Source organism: Perca fluviatilis, chromosome 3 (assembly GCF_010015445.1).
Source record: "Perca fluviatilis chromosome 3, GENO_Pfluv_1.0, whole genome shotgun sequence".
Taxonomy (NCBI): domain Eukaryota; kingdom Metazoa; phylum Chordata; class Actinopteri; order Perciformes; family Percidae; genus Perca; species Perca fluviatilis.
Genome location: NC_053114.1, coordinates 6277352 through 6294384, shown reverse-complemented (window position 1 = coordinate 6294384; position 17033 = coordinate 6277352). Strand labels below are relative to the sequence as shown.

The window sequence follows — 17033 nt, the reverse complement described above, 5'->3', positions numbered from 1 at the left end:
GTAAATACAAAAATACATAATTGCATAATTTTCTCTAAAATAGGCCTTCTCTGTATAGGCCATCCATTTCATTTAGACAACTTACTAAACTACTTAGGGCATTAAACTTATCTATCCCTCTATCTATCTATGTATCTATCTATGTATCTATGTATCTATGTATCTATCTATCTATCTATCTATCTATCTATCTATCTATCTATCTACATCTAAAATTCCCAGTTGTTACTCCCTTGTTCGACTGTAGTCTACATACATTTAAGTTGGAACCGTTCAGGTTTAAATGTAGGCGATTCATATGACAACATGTTAGAATGTACTTTATTTTGAGGTGACTTTGCCTTTAATTTTCTCAAAAACTACAGTAAAATAACTTAATTGTGTGAAGTGTGTGCGCATGTCCATAGTGTCTAAATGTTTAACTGACTTACTGTTATTATTTAGGCTAAATAATAGGGACTAAAAAGCTTTGTTGTGTTTTTGATAACTATGGACTGGCTCAGCATGTGATGGAGCTCACACACAATAAGGGGCACACTCTGGACTTAATTATCTCCAAGGGTCTGACTATGTCCAAGGTTATGGTGACTGATGTTTCTCTCTCTGATCATTCCTGTGTGTTCTTTAACCGCACTATCACTGAGAACACAAGTGAAGCATTTATTCAGCTTTTCTCCTCCACACCTCCCTCTCTTGGGTCTCAGTCAATGAGCTTGTAGATCATTTCAATTCTAAAATTACAAATGCTATTGGTGCCATTGATCCCACTAAGGTGAAAGCTGTCTCTGGTAAAAAAGATCGGAGAAATGCCACACTGGTAGGAACAGAAAAAGAGTGTCAAAAAGCTGAACGCAGGTGGTGAAAAACGAATCTCCAGGTCCATTATGACATCTATAAAGAGAGCCTTCGCATTTATAATTTGGAACCGAGGAATGCAAGGCAGTCCTTCTTCTCTGACATTAAAGCCAGAAACAATAATTAATCACATGCTGTCGATAGGTCACAGCTTTTGTTTTTCGATTGCTAGACTACAGTGGGCACAACTGGAGCTGCAGGTGCAAAACTATAACAACAGTCTGCACAGCAGCAGTTCATGTGCACCAAACTATAGTTTGTTTTTCATAGCTTGAGCACAGTTTTTAAAACTCTACACAACACTGTGGATGTACAGCACTTTGTTTAAATGCTAACACACTGTTGCCAAAAATGTTAACCACACATTCAAAACAAAATGGATTTCAGCCCTGTGCATTTCAAACACTGCTGATTGCAATTTAAGCTCAAAGCCTAAGCAGGTGTCTTGTTTTAGGCTAGTTAGTGAACATATGCTGTATGTATATAGGGAAAGCTCAGAAAGCTTTTTCGGTAAACAAACAAATACCAAATAAGAATGAAGCACTTATTCACTGTACCGTTTAACAGAAACAGTGAACAGGTAAAAGAGCAAAGATACCAATATGTCCAGGTAAGATGTCTGAGGTTACAATCACAGCTATAAAAAAATGTGAAAAACACTACCTTTACTATAAGAAAACTGCACACTTACTGTTTTTCAGAAAGTAATGGAGGTAGAAGCAATGGAAACACCATATCCATTTGTATTTATAGATGATGCAGCTGCATGACAAGCCAGGACATCCATTGTGATGATGAAAACTTGTGGCCTGATGCTGCAGAGAGGCTGAATTATCCCCACAATTCTTTGTTACTATTACATACCTTTAGTTTGTAATTTTATTCTTGTATTACGTAAATTACTACGGACAAAATTATATTGAAGCAAACTGCTGATTTTCATTCCTTCTTGTTTATCTTAAAAACTGGTATGTTATAAAATAACAAAATATCATGTGGAAGACGTTCACTCTTTTCTTCAAAGAAAATATTGATTAGTGTGAAGTCACAAAAATTATTGAAACTGTAAAGATGAACTAGACAGATTGGAAAACTGGGTTGGACTTTCTGGTTGGACTTTTTTGAATCCTACTTAAAGAATAGGCACTACTTTGTGTCTATATAATGACCCATCTAAACGGACAAATATGACGTGCAGAGTTCCCCAAGGCTCCATTCTGGGGCCTCTTCTGTTTAACATCTACATGATTCCGCTGACTCAGAGTATGGAAAACAACAAAATAAGTTACCAAAGTTATGCGGACGACACACAAATTTACATAAACTTATCGCCAGGGGACTATAGTCCACTACAAAAATGGAGTAAATGCATTGGAAAAAATCAACGATTGAACGTGCCAGAACTTTCTTAAATTAAATTAAAGTTGTTTTTGGAGCCGAAGAGGAACGATTAAAAGTCAGCACTCAGCTTCAATCGACAATGTTGAAAACAATGGACAAAGCCAGAAATCTTGGTGTAGTCATGAACTCCGACCTGAATTTCAATAGCCACGTTAAGACAATTACAAAGTCACCTTAAAGCTTTAGTGCGTAACTTTTTGATATTAATGAATGTCCATTACATTCAAGCCATTGCCAAATGAGCTGCTACAAAGCTAATTAAGACTATCAGCTCCACACAACTCTCTCTGTATTTCTCAGTATGGCTATGTTCAGAAGATTGTGGCATCTGGTGACGTTCCAGCACAGAAGCGTGAGTGACGATAATGACCTCTTCTGAAGCACGATCATGGAAGGCTTATATCATGTGGACGTGCCGACTGCGTTGTTGTCATTACTTAGAATTCCTCATGGGGGCGACAGAAACTACACACTATTGCTTTACAGTTTTGTTCGATTGCTAAACGACAGTGGGCACAACTGGTGTCACGTGCAAAATTCTAACAACAGTCTGCACAGCAGCAGTTCATGTGGACCAAACTCTAGTTTGTTTTTCATTGCTTGAACACAGTTTTCAAAACTCTACACACTTATACCACGACTTTAACCACAACGTGCACAACACTGTAGATTTACAGCACTTTGTTCATATGCTAACACACTGCTGTCAAAACTGTTAACCGCACATTCAAAACAGAATAGATTTCAGTCTGGTGCATTTCAAACACTGCTGGTTGGAATTTTAGCTTAAAGCCTAAGCAGGTGTCTTGTTTTAGACTAGTTAGTGAACATATATGGTATTTATAAAGAGAAAGCTCAGAAAGCCTTTTTTTGTATACAAACACCAAATAAGAATGAAACAATTATACACTGTAAGGTTTGAGAGAAACCTCTTCAGTTTTCTTTTTTTTATTTAAGACCAAAACAATGTCAGTATATTAGTTTTAGGATTATCAGTACCTGAAGTCAGAAAGGTAAATTAACTATGCATTTCTATACTGCAGAAAGTTCAAGGTTGTCAGACCGGTCAGAGTTATTTAATTCACAACCCAATTTCCCAAAAGTTCATACAATTATTCTGCATTAGCAATTCTGTTTTGGAAAAACGTAATTTAAAAAAAGAAATGCGAATCTAATTATCCAATTAGAAAAATATTATCTATGTAAAATGATATATGTCTTATTAGTTTATTCCCCATCCACACCAACTTGGTTAAAACTCGACAGCAGGTAACGTTAGCCTACGGTTAGCTAGCAGCTGGAGTAAACACAGTTAAAATGCTGACAGCTAAATGGTGTAAAAATGTGTCTGTATTTCACTGGAGAGGACTGTAACACCAGACTGTAGCTGCTGTTGTCTGAAAACACAGACTCAGCCTGAAAGTTATTGTTATAATTTATTGTTATTACATTTTTAATAAATCATTTAATTTTGACCCTGTGACCTTAGCAATACACAAGCCGTTCTTTAATGTCGCCCTGTGCTCCTTTTTTTCTTTTAGATCAACTTTTTATTGTTTTATATTTTTGAACAGACAAATACAATTAAACAAGGTGCTCCTTTATATATATATATATATATATATATATATATATATATATATATATATATATATATATATATATAGAGAGAGAGAGAGAGAGAGAGAGAGAGAGAGAGATGTGCCACCTTTTTTAGCCCTTCTGAGTTTGCAGGTATGATTTTAATATAACATTATAGTCATTATGGCCTTTAGGTGTGGAGGTGGGGTAGTGCACTATAGGCCCCTGTGGGGGCTAAGCTTTTGTCCTTAATGGCATTTTTTCCCCCTTACATTACTTTTACTTTTATACTTTAAGTAATTTTGAACCCAGTACTTTTACACACTGAGTTGATACTTCAGCTTCTACAGAAGTCTTTTCAAACCCTAGTATCTATACTTCTACTTGAGTAATGAATGTGAATACTGTTGACACCTCTGCGTTTTGCGCACCACATAACTGGAACAAACTCCCAGAAAAACTGCATGTGTGCAGCAACTCTCAGTTCTTTCAAAGTCAGGCGAAGACCTTTTTTTTTGATGCTGCCTTTCTTTAAATAATTGTTCATTTCTAATGCTACACTGTAACTTTTATTCTCGTATTTTATTTGTTTGATACTTTAAAGCACTTTGAATTTCCTTGTTGCGAGGAATGTGCTATACAGATAAAGCTTACTTGCCTTGCCTTTTCATCATTACCAACTGTGACTTTAACCTTTGAGAAAACAAACAAGGATGTGATGAAAAAATGAAAAGAGAGTACTGTGTTGCAGTTAAAATAACTTTATAGAATGATCATTGGCTGTTGTGCTGATGAGTTCAGGGCTGCATCTTCTGTTGGTCAGGGAGCCTCTGATCGTCTGTCAGCACATCTGAAAACGCTTCTTCTGTAACAGTGAAACAGCACAGAGGGGGATTAGGTCCAAACTCAATGTTGAATACATGTGTACATGTATATTTGTTTTGTATAACGTGCTCATGTTGACACTCACAGCACTTGTAGAGAGTGTTGAGCCTGGCTTTGTCGTTGCGACTCATCTCCTTGGCGTTGCCAAAGGACACGTTGGCGTTGGGGATGGGGACCATGGTGGGCTGGTTGTTCTTGGAGAAGGCATACCTGCAAGAGGACACAGAGCAGTTAGAAGGGAGCAACACACACACACACACACACACACACACACACACACACACACACACACACACACACACACACACACACACACACACACACACACACACACACACAGAGCAGGGCAGAAGTGAAGCCAGCTGTTTACTGCCTTACTTGTGGTACTGCATGACAGAGTTGTAATCGTAGGGAGTGCCCTGGTTCAGGGTGGCAATCTTATTGAAGTTGTGCTGCATTCCTTAAAACAAACAAAAACAAGTAAAGTTAAGTTTAAAGTTACATTTGTTTGGTTTGTCTTCACATTGACTCTGGACAGAAAGGAGTCCAGCCGCTGGAGAAAGATCTCAATAATCTGCAGAGCTCCGTGGTTTGGTACTGATGGTTTTATGTTCAGAGAAATGCAGTCACACAATGAGCTTCTGTTTCATGAAGGATCAGGGATTTGCTAAAACGTGGCGTTCCACATGGCAGTGTGATGTTCAGGCTCTTTTTGTCCACTAGGAGGCACCAGGGACCCACCATACTTAAATTGCAAACAAGATGGGAAGAGACATTTCAAATCTTCCCATATGAAGCAAAAGGTTTTTTTTATTGTTTGAGTCATTTTTTTAAGAAAACATGTGAAATGTGAATATTTTCTAGTTTCTTCTCTCCTCTGTGACAGTAAACTGAATATCTTTGAGTTGTGGACAAAACAAGACATTTGAGGACGTCACGTTGGACTTGGGTAACAACTGATCAACATTTTCTGAAAGTTTAGAGAACTATTTGAACTATTTGATTAATCAAGAAAATAATCAACAGAGTCTTTAGTTGCAGCCCTATCTGAGATAGGAAATCGCCATTTACAGTTAGCCTCCCTTTAAGAGTGGCAGAATGTGGTTCAAGAGAATAAGAACAAAAGCAGAACTGTGAGGTCTATGAGGTTGTACATTTTAAGTGTATTTGTTCACAAGGTTTATGCATTAATTAACATTAGGCCTGCATGATTTCTTGTAAAAAAACAAATCTTATGAGTGTGTCTTATGTGATTGTACTTGCCTGCACTTTACTGGGTTTCCTCTGAAACCAGTCAGAATAATAACCAGCTCCCTTACCAGACTGAACGTTTTGCAGCAGGACTTTGATGTGGTTGTCCCTGTCAGAGCGGGTCTGTTCATGGTTGAAGCCCAGAGCGTGGAGCAGCTCGTGCTGCACCGTGCCATGGTAAAGGCATCCCCTCCGGGCCAGAGACACCACCTGCTTCCCACCCACGGCTAACGGCAGAAGTAGCTAGCGCTGGACAGGAGCACAGAGGAGTTGAAGAACACTGAAGTGTGAGCAAAGCTTTCAACTCAAGTTTTCTATAACATCACTTTCTTACCCTTTCTGGGACTCGATGCTCAGCCAGTCGCGGTCGCTGCTTCTGCTTGGCCTGAAGCGGATGCAGGAGAAGGAAGAGAAGGACTCCAGTCCACGGGTGATGATGGCCTTCTCCCGGTCGGCTGCCAGGACCACAGCACACAGCTTTTAGCTTCTTACCATCCAACAGCACACAGCATTTAGCTTCTTACCATCACATAGCACACAGCATTTAGCTTCTTATCATCACACAGCACACAGCATTTAGCGTCTTACCATCACACAGCACACAGCATTTAGCTTCTTATCATCCCATAGCACGAGAACAACACAACACAATATTGGACAACTTTTATTTTCTGGACATTACATTTGAAAAAGACAACCTATTTTTCCCAACAGCACATTCCATTAAATAGTTGCTGTTTTACTAATTTTTCAGCATCATATTTGTACTCTTGGGGTGTACCACAACAGTTTTACATGCTTTTGGCCAATCACTAAGACTTATAAATAAAATAATATCAAAGTAATTTGAAACTGGGGGGAGGGGGGACACAAACAGGATTTTGAAAGGTGGGGGGGGACATGTCCCCCCTGTCCCCAGTGTAAATTACGCCTAAGCCTCCAGGTGTGCAAACAGTTGTTCTTTACACTCTGCATTGGCTTTTGGTTTTTAAGGCCATTTATGGCGTATATGGCCAAATGTTTCACCCTTTGCGAGCACAACAGGTCATTGTGGTCATCATACTGTATATGGACAGAACATATGCGTGAGATGTGTGTGACACTTACAGAAGTGGTTGGTGATGTAATAAGGAACGTAGACCTTCCCGTCAGCGTTTTTGCCCCACATGCAGCCTCGGCTGGTGCAGGGGTCAGCGTTTCTCTCGTCCTCACTGCCGATGGCGATGTCTCCTCCAGTCAGGATGGGATCATTGTCAGACCGGACTGAAACACATCACACACACACTCACATGTTGAACTGCTGCTGATAGAATAAGGAAATATCATGGCTGCAGCAGCTCACACTCACTCAGATTACTGTTGGCTCTCTCCAGAAGTTCAGAGACAGAAAGCTCCGCTGAGTCATCCTCTGCACATCAACAACAACACCATTTCACTTTGTGTAAAAATACAGAAGTCACAGCACAATAGGGCTGATCATAAGAAGAGATTACATACCTGCCTGCAGGTTCAGCGTGGGGTTAGAGGGGAAAAAAACAAACATGTTAAAAAAAGATTGAACCACATGACTTGAAATGACAGCTAAAAAATTTGTCAGCCAAATAACCAAATACTGTGTCTTAAAGTGTGATTGTAGAAGTGCAAAGAGATTATGAAAGACCCATTTAGCATCATAGATCCTAAAAAAGGAGAGGAAAGATGTGTTTCTCTGTACAGCAGTCTTCTCGAAGGGCTGGCCTGTGCCACAACAATTCCAGCTTTCATTTATTAGTAGGGTGTGGGTAAAAGCTCAATTTAACATATTTAACAGAACTTTGTGAATGTGGAGAAGATGATCGGCTTCGTGTGACACAGGAGTCCTTTCATGGTTGTTACTGACAGTGCAAGTTAATAATTCAGTTCATCTGAATGATTTAAATCATGCAGTTTCAACATGTTTAACATTTACACTGTGACATGATGGGCCCTGTGATGCTCCTACCTCATTGTCGGCCCAACAGCAGGCAGACAGCAGCAGCAGAGCCAGAGCTGAGAATCTGAAAACAGACATGCGAGCCATCCTAGCAGACCTGCAGGACACAGACAGGAATCAGTCACAGCTTCCACTCAGAGGAAAGACATAGTGTTTGAACCAAAAAATACAGACAGCTGAGGGTTCACACACTGAAAGAAAGTGAACACTTCTTCACTGCATTCTGCTGCAGACATTTGAACTCACCTTGGATCCTCTTTTTGGACTTCTGCAGCTGAGGTTTCACTCCAGGTTTTTATACATGTTCAAATGCGTCACTGAGCCCAAATATGGATTCTCTGGGTACTGAGAAAGCTAAAGAATCAGCTAAACTCACAGGCTTATCAGTCACATATGGTTCAGACACATACATTTGAAAGATGTATGCCTACACTCTATGGGTGGGAAGTGAACACTTGTAGAAAATTGAGTTGTCAGCATCCAATATCATGTCTGATATGAGAATGTTCCACGCTGTGGCAGAGTCTGTAAATATTGCAGGCATTATTGTAAGATGCACTGTTTCCCAAAGCATCCAAAGTGGGGTGGGGGCACGACAAGGCTATAAAAGAATTGTATATTGGGGTTAGGATTAAACTTTAACCAAGTTGGTGTAGATGGGGAATAAACTAATAAGAAATATATCATTTTACATAGATGATATTTTTCTAATTGGATAATACTTCTAACCTCTTCAGTTTTGACCTCGCAACAAGACCAAAACAATGTCAGTATATTAGTTTTAGGATTATCAGTACCTGAAGTCAGAAAGGTAAATTAACTATGCATTTCTATACTGCAGAAAGTTCAAGGTTGTCAGACCGGTCAGAGTTATTTAATTCACAACCCAATTTCCCAAAAGTTCATACAACTATTCTGCATTAGCAGTTCTGTTTTGGAAAAACGTAATTTAAGAAAAGAAATGTGATCTAATTATCCAATTCGAAAAATATTATCTATGTAAAATGATGTCTTATTAGTTTATTCCCCATCTACACCAATATACAATTCTTTTACAGTCTTGTCGTGCCCCCACCCCACTTTTGATCCTTTGGGAAACTGCACCTTACAATAATGCCTGCAATATTTACAGACTCTGCCACGGCGTGGAACATTCTCATATCAGACATGATATTGGATGCTGACAACTCAGTTTTCTACAAGTGTTCACTTCCCACCCACTTAGAGTGTAGGCATACATCTTTCAAATGTATGGTTGTTTATTCTAGTTAGCTTTCTCAGTACGCAGATAATCCATATTTGGGCTCAGTGGCGCATTTGTACATGTATAAAAAAAACCCTGGAGGCTCAGGCTGCACTGCACAAGTCCACACAGAGAATCCAAGGTGAGTTCAAATGTCTGCAGCAGAATGCAGTGAATAAGTCTACACTTTGTTTCAGTGTGTGAACCCTCAGCTGTCTGTATTTTTGGTTCAAAACTACTGTATATCTTTCTTCTGAGTGGAAGCTGTGTCTGATTCCTGTCTGTGTCCTGCAGGTCTGCTGGTGGCATGTCTGTTTTCAGATTCTCAGCTCTGCGCGCTGCTGTCTGCCTGCTGTCGCATTATGAGCGAAGTAGGAGCATCACAGGGCCATCATGTCACAGTGTAAATGTTAAACATGTTGAAACTGCATGTTTTCAATCATTCAGATTAACTGAATTATTAACTTAAACTGTCGCAACAACCATGAAAGGACTCCTGTTTCACATGAAAACGATCATCTTCTCCACATTCACAAAGTTTTTAATAAATCTGTTAAATATGTTAAATTGAGCTTTTACCCACACACCTACTAATAAATGAAAGCTGGAAAATGTGTTTTTGCACAGAATAGCCCGAGAAGACTACTGCTGAGAAAACAAAAAACATCCTTCTTCTCCTTTGTTAGGTTCTATGATGCTAAACAGGTCTTTCATAATCTCTTTGCACTTCTACAATCACACTTTAAGACACAGTATTTGGTTATTTGGCTTAAAAATGGTTCTTCTGTTAACTTTTAGCTGTCAATTCAAGTCATTTCTTTCCATCTTTTTCTAACGTGTTTGTTTTTTTTCTCCTCTAATCCCACACTGAACCTGCAGGCAGGTATGTAATCTGTTCTAATGATCAGACCTATTGTGCTGTGACTGCTGTATTTTTACACAAAGTGAAATGGTGTTGTTGTTGATGTGCAGAGGATGACTCAGCAGAGCTTTCTGTCTCTGAACTTCTGGAGAGAGCCAACAGTAATCTGAGTGAGTGTGAGCTGCAGCAGCCATGACATTTCCTTGTTCTATCAGCAGCAGTTCAACATGTTTCTGAGTGTGTGTGTGATGTGTTTCAGTCCGTTCTGACAATGATCCCATCCTGACTGGAGGAGACATCGCCATCGGCAGCGAGGACGAGAGAAACGCTGACCCCTGCACCAGCCAAGGCTGCAAGTGGGGCAAAAACGCTGACGGGAAGGTCTACGTTCCTTATTACATCACCAACCACTTCTGTAAGTGTCACACACATGTCACACATATGCTCTGGCCATATACAGCAGGCTTCCTCATTTAATGCAGCCTGTTGTAGCAACAACTTTGAAAAAAGGTCTGAGAGTGAGAACAAACTGTTCATATACCAGAATCAAACAGTCAACAGCGGCCTGTTTGCTGCTCACTGTTAAAGTAAAGTCATTCATGGCAGCAGGCAGGTTCCCTGGAGTCATCAATCCATCAACATTTATTTATATAGCCCTTTACAGCAGGGGTCACCAACCTTTTTGAAACTGAGAGCTACTTCATGGGTATTGAGTTATACGAAGGGCTACCAGTTTGATGCACTCTTCTGAAATAACAAATGTGCTCAGTTTGCCTTTAGTTATATATGATTATTAATGATTAAAGATACTCATCTATGTGAAGACACTGATCATGTTAATGCTTTCTCACAATAATTATCAACAATGACTTAACAAGGTGGGAAACGGATAATATCAATATTCAATTTTCATTTTTAGAACAGGCCTGAGGGCTACTCATGTGGTCCTTGGGGGCTACCTGGTGCCCGCGGGCACTGTGTTGGTGACCCCTGCTTACAGCAACCAGCAGGAATCAGAAAAGGTTACCTAAAAGCAAGAGGAAGAAAGGAAAATGTCACAGCGCTACTATGTATTAAAAGCCATTCTAAATAAATATGTTTTGAGATTAGGTTTAAAAAGAGCTAGGTCTATTATAGTGCAAATGTCAAGGGGTAACCTGTTCCAAAGTCTCGGGGCAGATCAGCCCACAGTTTATACCTCGACTGTGGGACTTCTAAAATTAAGTGCTTCGATGACCGCAAGGACCTGTTGTGCTCACTAAGGGTTAAAATCTTGGCCAAATACACAGCGGCCAGGCCATTAATAGCCTTCAAAAAAAATTGTAAAATGATAAAATTGAGTTTGATTGAGACCAACTTAAAGAGCATCTCAACAATCTAGCCTCGAACTAAAAACTGATTTGCCTCCTCTAGATCACACCGGTTTAGAAAGGGCTTCATTTTAGCCAGAAGACGAAGCTGGAAAAAGCTCAGTCATGACATAAATTACTAAAAATAAAAAGACAGATGTACAAACAAAACAACAGTCAGCAAACAGTTAGTCTATATCCTTGACGTTCCACTTCCGTGATTTCTCCGTTGCCGCTGGAAAATCCGCCGGATTTCACTCAGTTGCCTTGGACTTCCTTTGTGTTGGCACCTTAAACTCCGGTGGATTTATGAGGACTATGGTTAACCTTTCCTCAGATGTCTGCAGGGTAAATCCAGACAGCTAGCTAGACTATCTGTCCAATCTGAGTTTTCTGTTGCACGACTACAACAACTTTTGAACGTACACATGTTCCACCTAAACAAGTTCCTTCCGAGCCTATTTTGCAGAGGCACCGCGGCTTTTATCCGGCGCTTAGCACCGCCCAAGATGATTGTGATAGGTTTAAAGAAATGCCAATAAACCAGAGCACGTTTTCCTCCCATCCCTGAATGCTATGTGGAGTAGCCAGACCCTTCTCCAGCATGCTTTGGAGGATGGTCTGGCAAAGCGAGACTAGCTAACAGTCAAATCCAACACAGTAAGGATTAAAAAAAGCAACAAATTAGAAATCGCTGAGTCACTCAAGGTGCTTTCACTCATCATTCATTTATTTCTTCCTCTGCAACAACAAAACATGCTACATGAGTCAAACTGGACTCAATAGGGCTGACACTGCACTCCATTTTAAGAGCCCCTCTTATGCTTTTTTTTATTTTTCCTGTCTTTTAGTGTGTTATATAGTTTTTTGTGTATGTCATTGATGTATAAATGTAAATTAAAGTTAAAAAAAAAAGTTTCACTCCTAATGGATCTTTCTCTCTCACAGACAGCACTTTTTGAGTCGCAAGTAAAAAGTCTCTAGTATCATTAACTCGGATCAGTTGAGTCCCACTACAATTCAATCTAAAATGATAACAGCGCCACACACACACCTCTTGCAACATTAGCTACTACTAGGCCTTGCCATCTTAGCTGCCAAAAGCTTTATAACTTACAATTTCATAGGCAACCACAACTCCACAAGTCATCTCAAGCGACTGAGTGAGCAGAGACAGTCCGAGACAGGTTATAGGAACTTCTCGACCCGCAGACTCAGAGCCGGAAACATTGCAAGATCGCAGACCATGGGACTCACTCGAGGACTCATGAGTGAGTCAGTCAGTCGCACGAATCAGCCGGCTACGTTGTCATGAGTGTATCTGTAGCAGATGAGCGAGTAGGACTGAGTTTCCTTGGCGATTTAGCAATACTGACTCAAGTGACTTGCACAACCCGGATCAGGTTAGTGAGTGACTCAGAATAACCCGAATGCTTAAAAGGAATCGATTTTAGCAGGTCTAATCAGAACAGAGTAGGCCAGCTGACCAATCAGAGCAGACTGGGCTTTTCAGGAAGGAGGCCAATAGTGTGTAATAGAGTGTTTCAGGCAGAGGAGCTGCAGCAATGGAGAGTATGAGAAACATTATGTTTTTTATACATTTAAGCATATAAACCTATTCCAGTAGACCCTGAGAATACAAATATGATGCTGAAAAGGAGTATAATAGCGGCTCTTTAAATGGAATCTGACTGTTGTGAATAATAATGAGATTGTCTTTTTCCAATGTAATTTCCAGAAAATAAAAGTTGTCAAACATTAGGGTCAGTATGTTGCTTGTTCGAGTTCTGTGGGATGCTAAGAAGCTAAATGTTCTGTGTGGTGTGATGGTAAGAAGCTAAATGTTGTTTGCTAGGTGATGGTAAGAAGCTAAATGGTGTGTATTGTCGGATGCTAAGAAGCTAAATGTTGTGTGCTGTGGGATGGTAAGACGCTAAATGCTGTGTGACGGTAAGAAGCTAAATGCTGTGTGACGTGTGATGGTAAGAAGCTAAATATTGTGTGCTGTGGTCCTGTCAGCTGACCGGGAGAAGGCCATCATCACCCGTGGACTGGAGTCCTTCTCTTCCTTCTCCTGCATCCGCTTCAGGCCAAGCAGAAGCAGCGACCGCGACTGGCTGAGCATCGAGTCCCAGAATGGGTAAGAAAGTGATGTTATAGAAAACTTGAGTTGAAAGCTTTGCTCACACTTCAGTGTTCTTCAACCCCTCTGTGCTCCTGTCCAGCTGCTACTCCTTCGTTGGCCGTCGTGGTGGGAAGCAGGTGGTGTCTCTGGCCCGGAGGGGATGCCTTTACCATGGCACGGTGCAGCACGAGCTGCTCCACGCTCTGGGCTTCAACCATGAACAGACCCGCTCTGACAGGGACAACCACATCAAAGTCCTGCTGCAAAACGTTCAGTCTGGTAAGGGAGCTGGTTATTATTCAATCTGGTTTCAGAGGAAACCCTGTAAACTGCAGACAAGTACAATCACATAAGAAATGATTTGTTTCCACCAAAAATATGCAGGTCTAATTTTATTAGTCCTGTTATCCATTTCATGGATAAACCTTGTAAACAAATACACTGAAAATACAACCTCATAGACCTCACAGTTCTGCTTTTGTTCTTATTCTCATGAACCACATTCTGCCACTCTTAAAGGGGGGCTAACTGCAAATGGCACTTTCATATCTCAAAGAGGGCTGCAACTAATACTTATTATCAAGGTCAAATTAATCTTTTGATTTAGCAAATGGTGAAAAAATGTCGATCAGTGTTTTCAAAAGCCAAAGATGACGTCCTCAAATGTCTTGCTTTGTCCACAACTCAAAGATGTTCAGTGTACTTTCACAGAGGAGTGAAGAAACTAGAAAATATTCACATTTAAAGTGACTTTAAGTAACTTTTTAACAGTGAAAAGAACGCTATTTTTATATAGTTTTTAGTAAGGCATCTACCCGGGTCTGATTTTCCCCGCAAAGTCACAGAATGATTTGCGGCAGCTAGATGGCGCTACAGAGCACACATTCTGACGGGTCACAGATTTCTGTGTAACACAGGAAAAGCCTGTTAGCGTATCTAGCCAGCTGAGCCAGGTTAAAGGAAGCAGATATCTTTATATAGGCCTAATTGTATTTTAATTTTATTTGAGAAGTTATCTGTTGTAGTTATGGCTGATACTGGGGCAGGACCATTACAGAAAAGAAGGAAATTAAACGAAGTACAACTAAAAGCTAAAACGGAAAGTGAAAGACAACGGGCGATAACACGAGTCACACTCGGTCAGGCTTTTATCAGATGGAAACAATTACAGGATTGTAAATGATTAAAAAAAAAAAAAAGACGTAGGTATGTAATATGTCTATTTCATTCATAAAATAACTTGCAATGCGCAATGTAGTTGTAAGACAGTAGCCAACATTAAATTACGTCCCCCTTCCATTTAGCGCGGACGTTTTATTCCTTTTAGTTCGTATTTGAGTTGGCTTACTATTTTCTTTTAAAGCTTCCATGGGTTTCATGAAATGCGCTATATTAATCTAAGTTATTATTACGTTGATTGCTACAACAATCTCTTAATGCTTTGGCTCATAACACATTGACAGTGATACCCGTTTTAGCTCACGAGACATCCAAAGTAGGCTAAGTTACCGTATATGCAACGCTTCAAATGCAACAACGCATCTGTAACGTACTCTCTCATTGTAAATGAATGATTTTCTGGTTGAGAAAAGCATTCATACCGAGAATATCACCTCCCACGTAACGCTAACTCAGTCAATGGTGGGTCCCTGGTGCCTCCTAGTGGACAAAAAGAGCCTAAACCTTAAACTGCCAGGGGAAACGCCACGTTTTAGCAAATCTTAACTTTATTCTAAATCTTAACTTTATTCTATTTTATTTTATCTATTGTATTTTTGGAACTCATTTTAATGTTAAAAAACTTCATAAAGTAAATTTTTCATGCCATGGGACCTTTAAATCTATGTCTGTGTATTGATTTCACACATGTAAGAAAAACTAACATTATTTTCTGAAAAAATATAAATAAGCTATAAAAGAAAGTTTTGCTTCATATGGGAATAATTGAAATGTCTCTTCCCATTTTGTTTGCAATATGAATATGGTGGGTTCCTGGTTCCTCCTAGTGGACAAAAATAGCCTGAACATCACACTGCCAGGGGAAACACCACATTTTAGCAAATCTTAACTTTATTCTATTCTATTTTTTTAGGAATGGAACACAACTTTAGAAAGATCGCCACCCTGAACCAGGGCACTCCCTACGATTACAACTCTGTCATGCAGTACCACAAGTAAGAACAGCTGGCTTCACTTGTGTGTGTGTGTGTGTGTGTGTGTGTGTGTGTGTGTGTGTGTGTGTGTGTGTGTGTGTGTGTGTGTGTGTGTGTGTGTGTGTGTGTGTGTGTGTGTGTGTGTGTGTGTGTGTGTGTGTGTGTGTGTGTGTGTGTGTGTGTGTGGTGCTTCAGTCTAACTGCGCTATGTCCTCTTGCAGGACCGCCTTCTCCAAGAACAACCAGCCCACCATGGTCCCCATCCCCAACGCCAACGTGTCCTTTGGCAACGCCAAGGAGATGAGTCGCAACGACAAAGCCAGGCTCAACACTCTCTACAAGTGCTGTGAGTGTCAACATGAGCACGTTATACAAAACAAATATACATGTACACATGTATTCAACATTGAGTTTGGACCTAATCCCCCTCTGTGCTGTTTCACTGTTACAGAAGAAGCGTTTTCAGATGTGCTGACAGACGATCAGAGGCTCCCTGACCAACAGAAGATGCAGCCCTGAACTCATCAGCACAACAGCCAATGATCATTCTATAAAGTTATTTTAACTGCAACACAGTACTCTCTTTTCATTTTTTCATCACATCCTTGTTTGTTTTCTCAAAGGTTAAAGTCACAGTTGGTAATGATGAAAAGGCAAGGCAAGTAAGCTTTATCTGTATAGCACATTCCTCGCAACAAGGAAATTCAAAGTGCTTTAAAGTATCAAACAAATAAAATACGAGAATAAAAGTTACAGTGTAGCATTAGAAATGAACAATTATTTAAAGAAAGGCAGCATCAAAAAGAAAGGTCTTCAGCCTTGATTTGAAAGAACTGAGAGTTGCTGCACACATGCAGTTTTTCTGGGAGTTTGTTCCAGATATGTGGTGCATAAAAACGCAGAGGTGTCAACAGTATTCACATTCATTACTCAAGTAGAAGTATAGATACTAGGGTTTGAAAAGACTTCTGTAGAAGCTGAAGTATCAACTCAGTGTGTAAAAGTACTGGGTTCAAAATTACTTAAAGTATAAAAGTAAAAGTAATGTAAGGGGGAAAAAATGCCATTAAGGACAAAAGCTTAGCCCCACAGGGGCCTATAGTGCACTACCCCACCTCCACACCTAAAGGCCATAATGACTATAATGTTATATTAAAATCATACCTGCAAACTCAGAAGGGCTAAAAAAGGTGGCACATCTCTCTCTCTCTCTCTCTCTCTCTCTCTCTATATATATATATATATATATATATATATATATATATATATATATATATATATATATATATATATATATATATATATATATAAAGGAGCACCTTGTTTAATTGTATTTGTCTGTTCAAAAATAGCCCA

The 17033-nt window shown here is 39.8% G+C and overlaps 1 protein-coding gene and 1 pseudogene across 1 annotated transcript; one reads left to right on the top strand and one right to left on the bottom strand.

Moving 5' to 3' along the window:
• Window positions 1-4582: 4582 nt before the first annotated feature.
• On the bottom strand, window positions 4583-8038 carry LOC120555543 (annotated as a pseudogene).
• A 4822-nt stretch (window positions 8039-12860) lies between these two features.
• Window positions 12861-16248, top strand: LOC120555542 (low choriolytic enzyme-like). The gene is made up of 6 exons (XM_039794286.1): window positions 12861-12971; window positions 13419-13539; window positions 13625-13803; window positions 15617-15698; window positions 15899-16023; window positions 16129-16248. Coding segments are annotated over exons 1-6 (516 nt in total). The 5' UTR covers window positions 12861-12964; the 3' UTR covers window positions 16131-16248.
• Window positions 16249-17033: the final 785 nt, after the last annotated feature.

Excerpts from the sequence above, each read along its gene's own strand:
- LOC120555542 (XM_039794286.1), top strand. Across the intron at positions 13,540-13,624 it reads AGCATCGAGTCCCAGAATGG|CTGCTACTCCTTCGTTGGCC; the intron begins GTAAGAAAGTGA and ends GCTCCTGTCCAG. Across the intron at positions 15,699-15,898 it reads TCTGTCATGCAGTACCACAA|GACCGCCTTCTCCAAGAACA; the intron begins GTAAGAACAGCT and ends GTCCTCTTGCAG.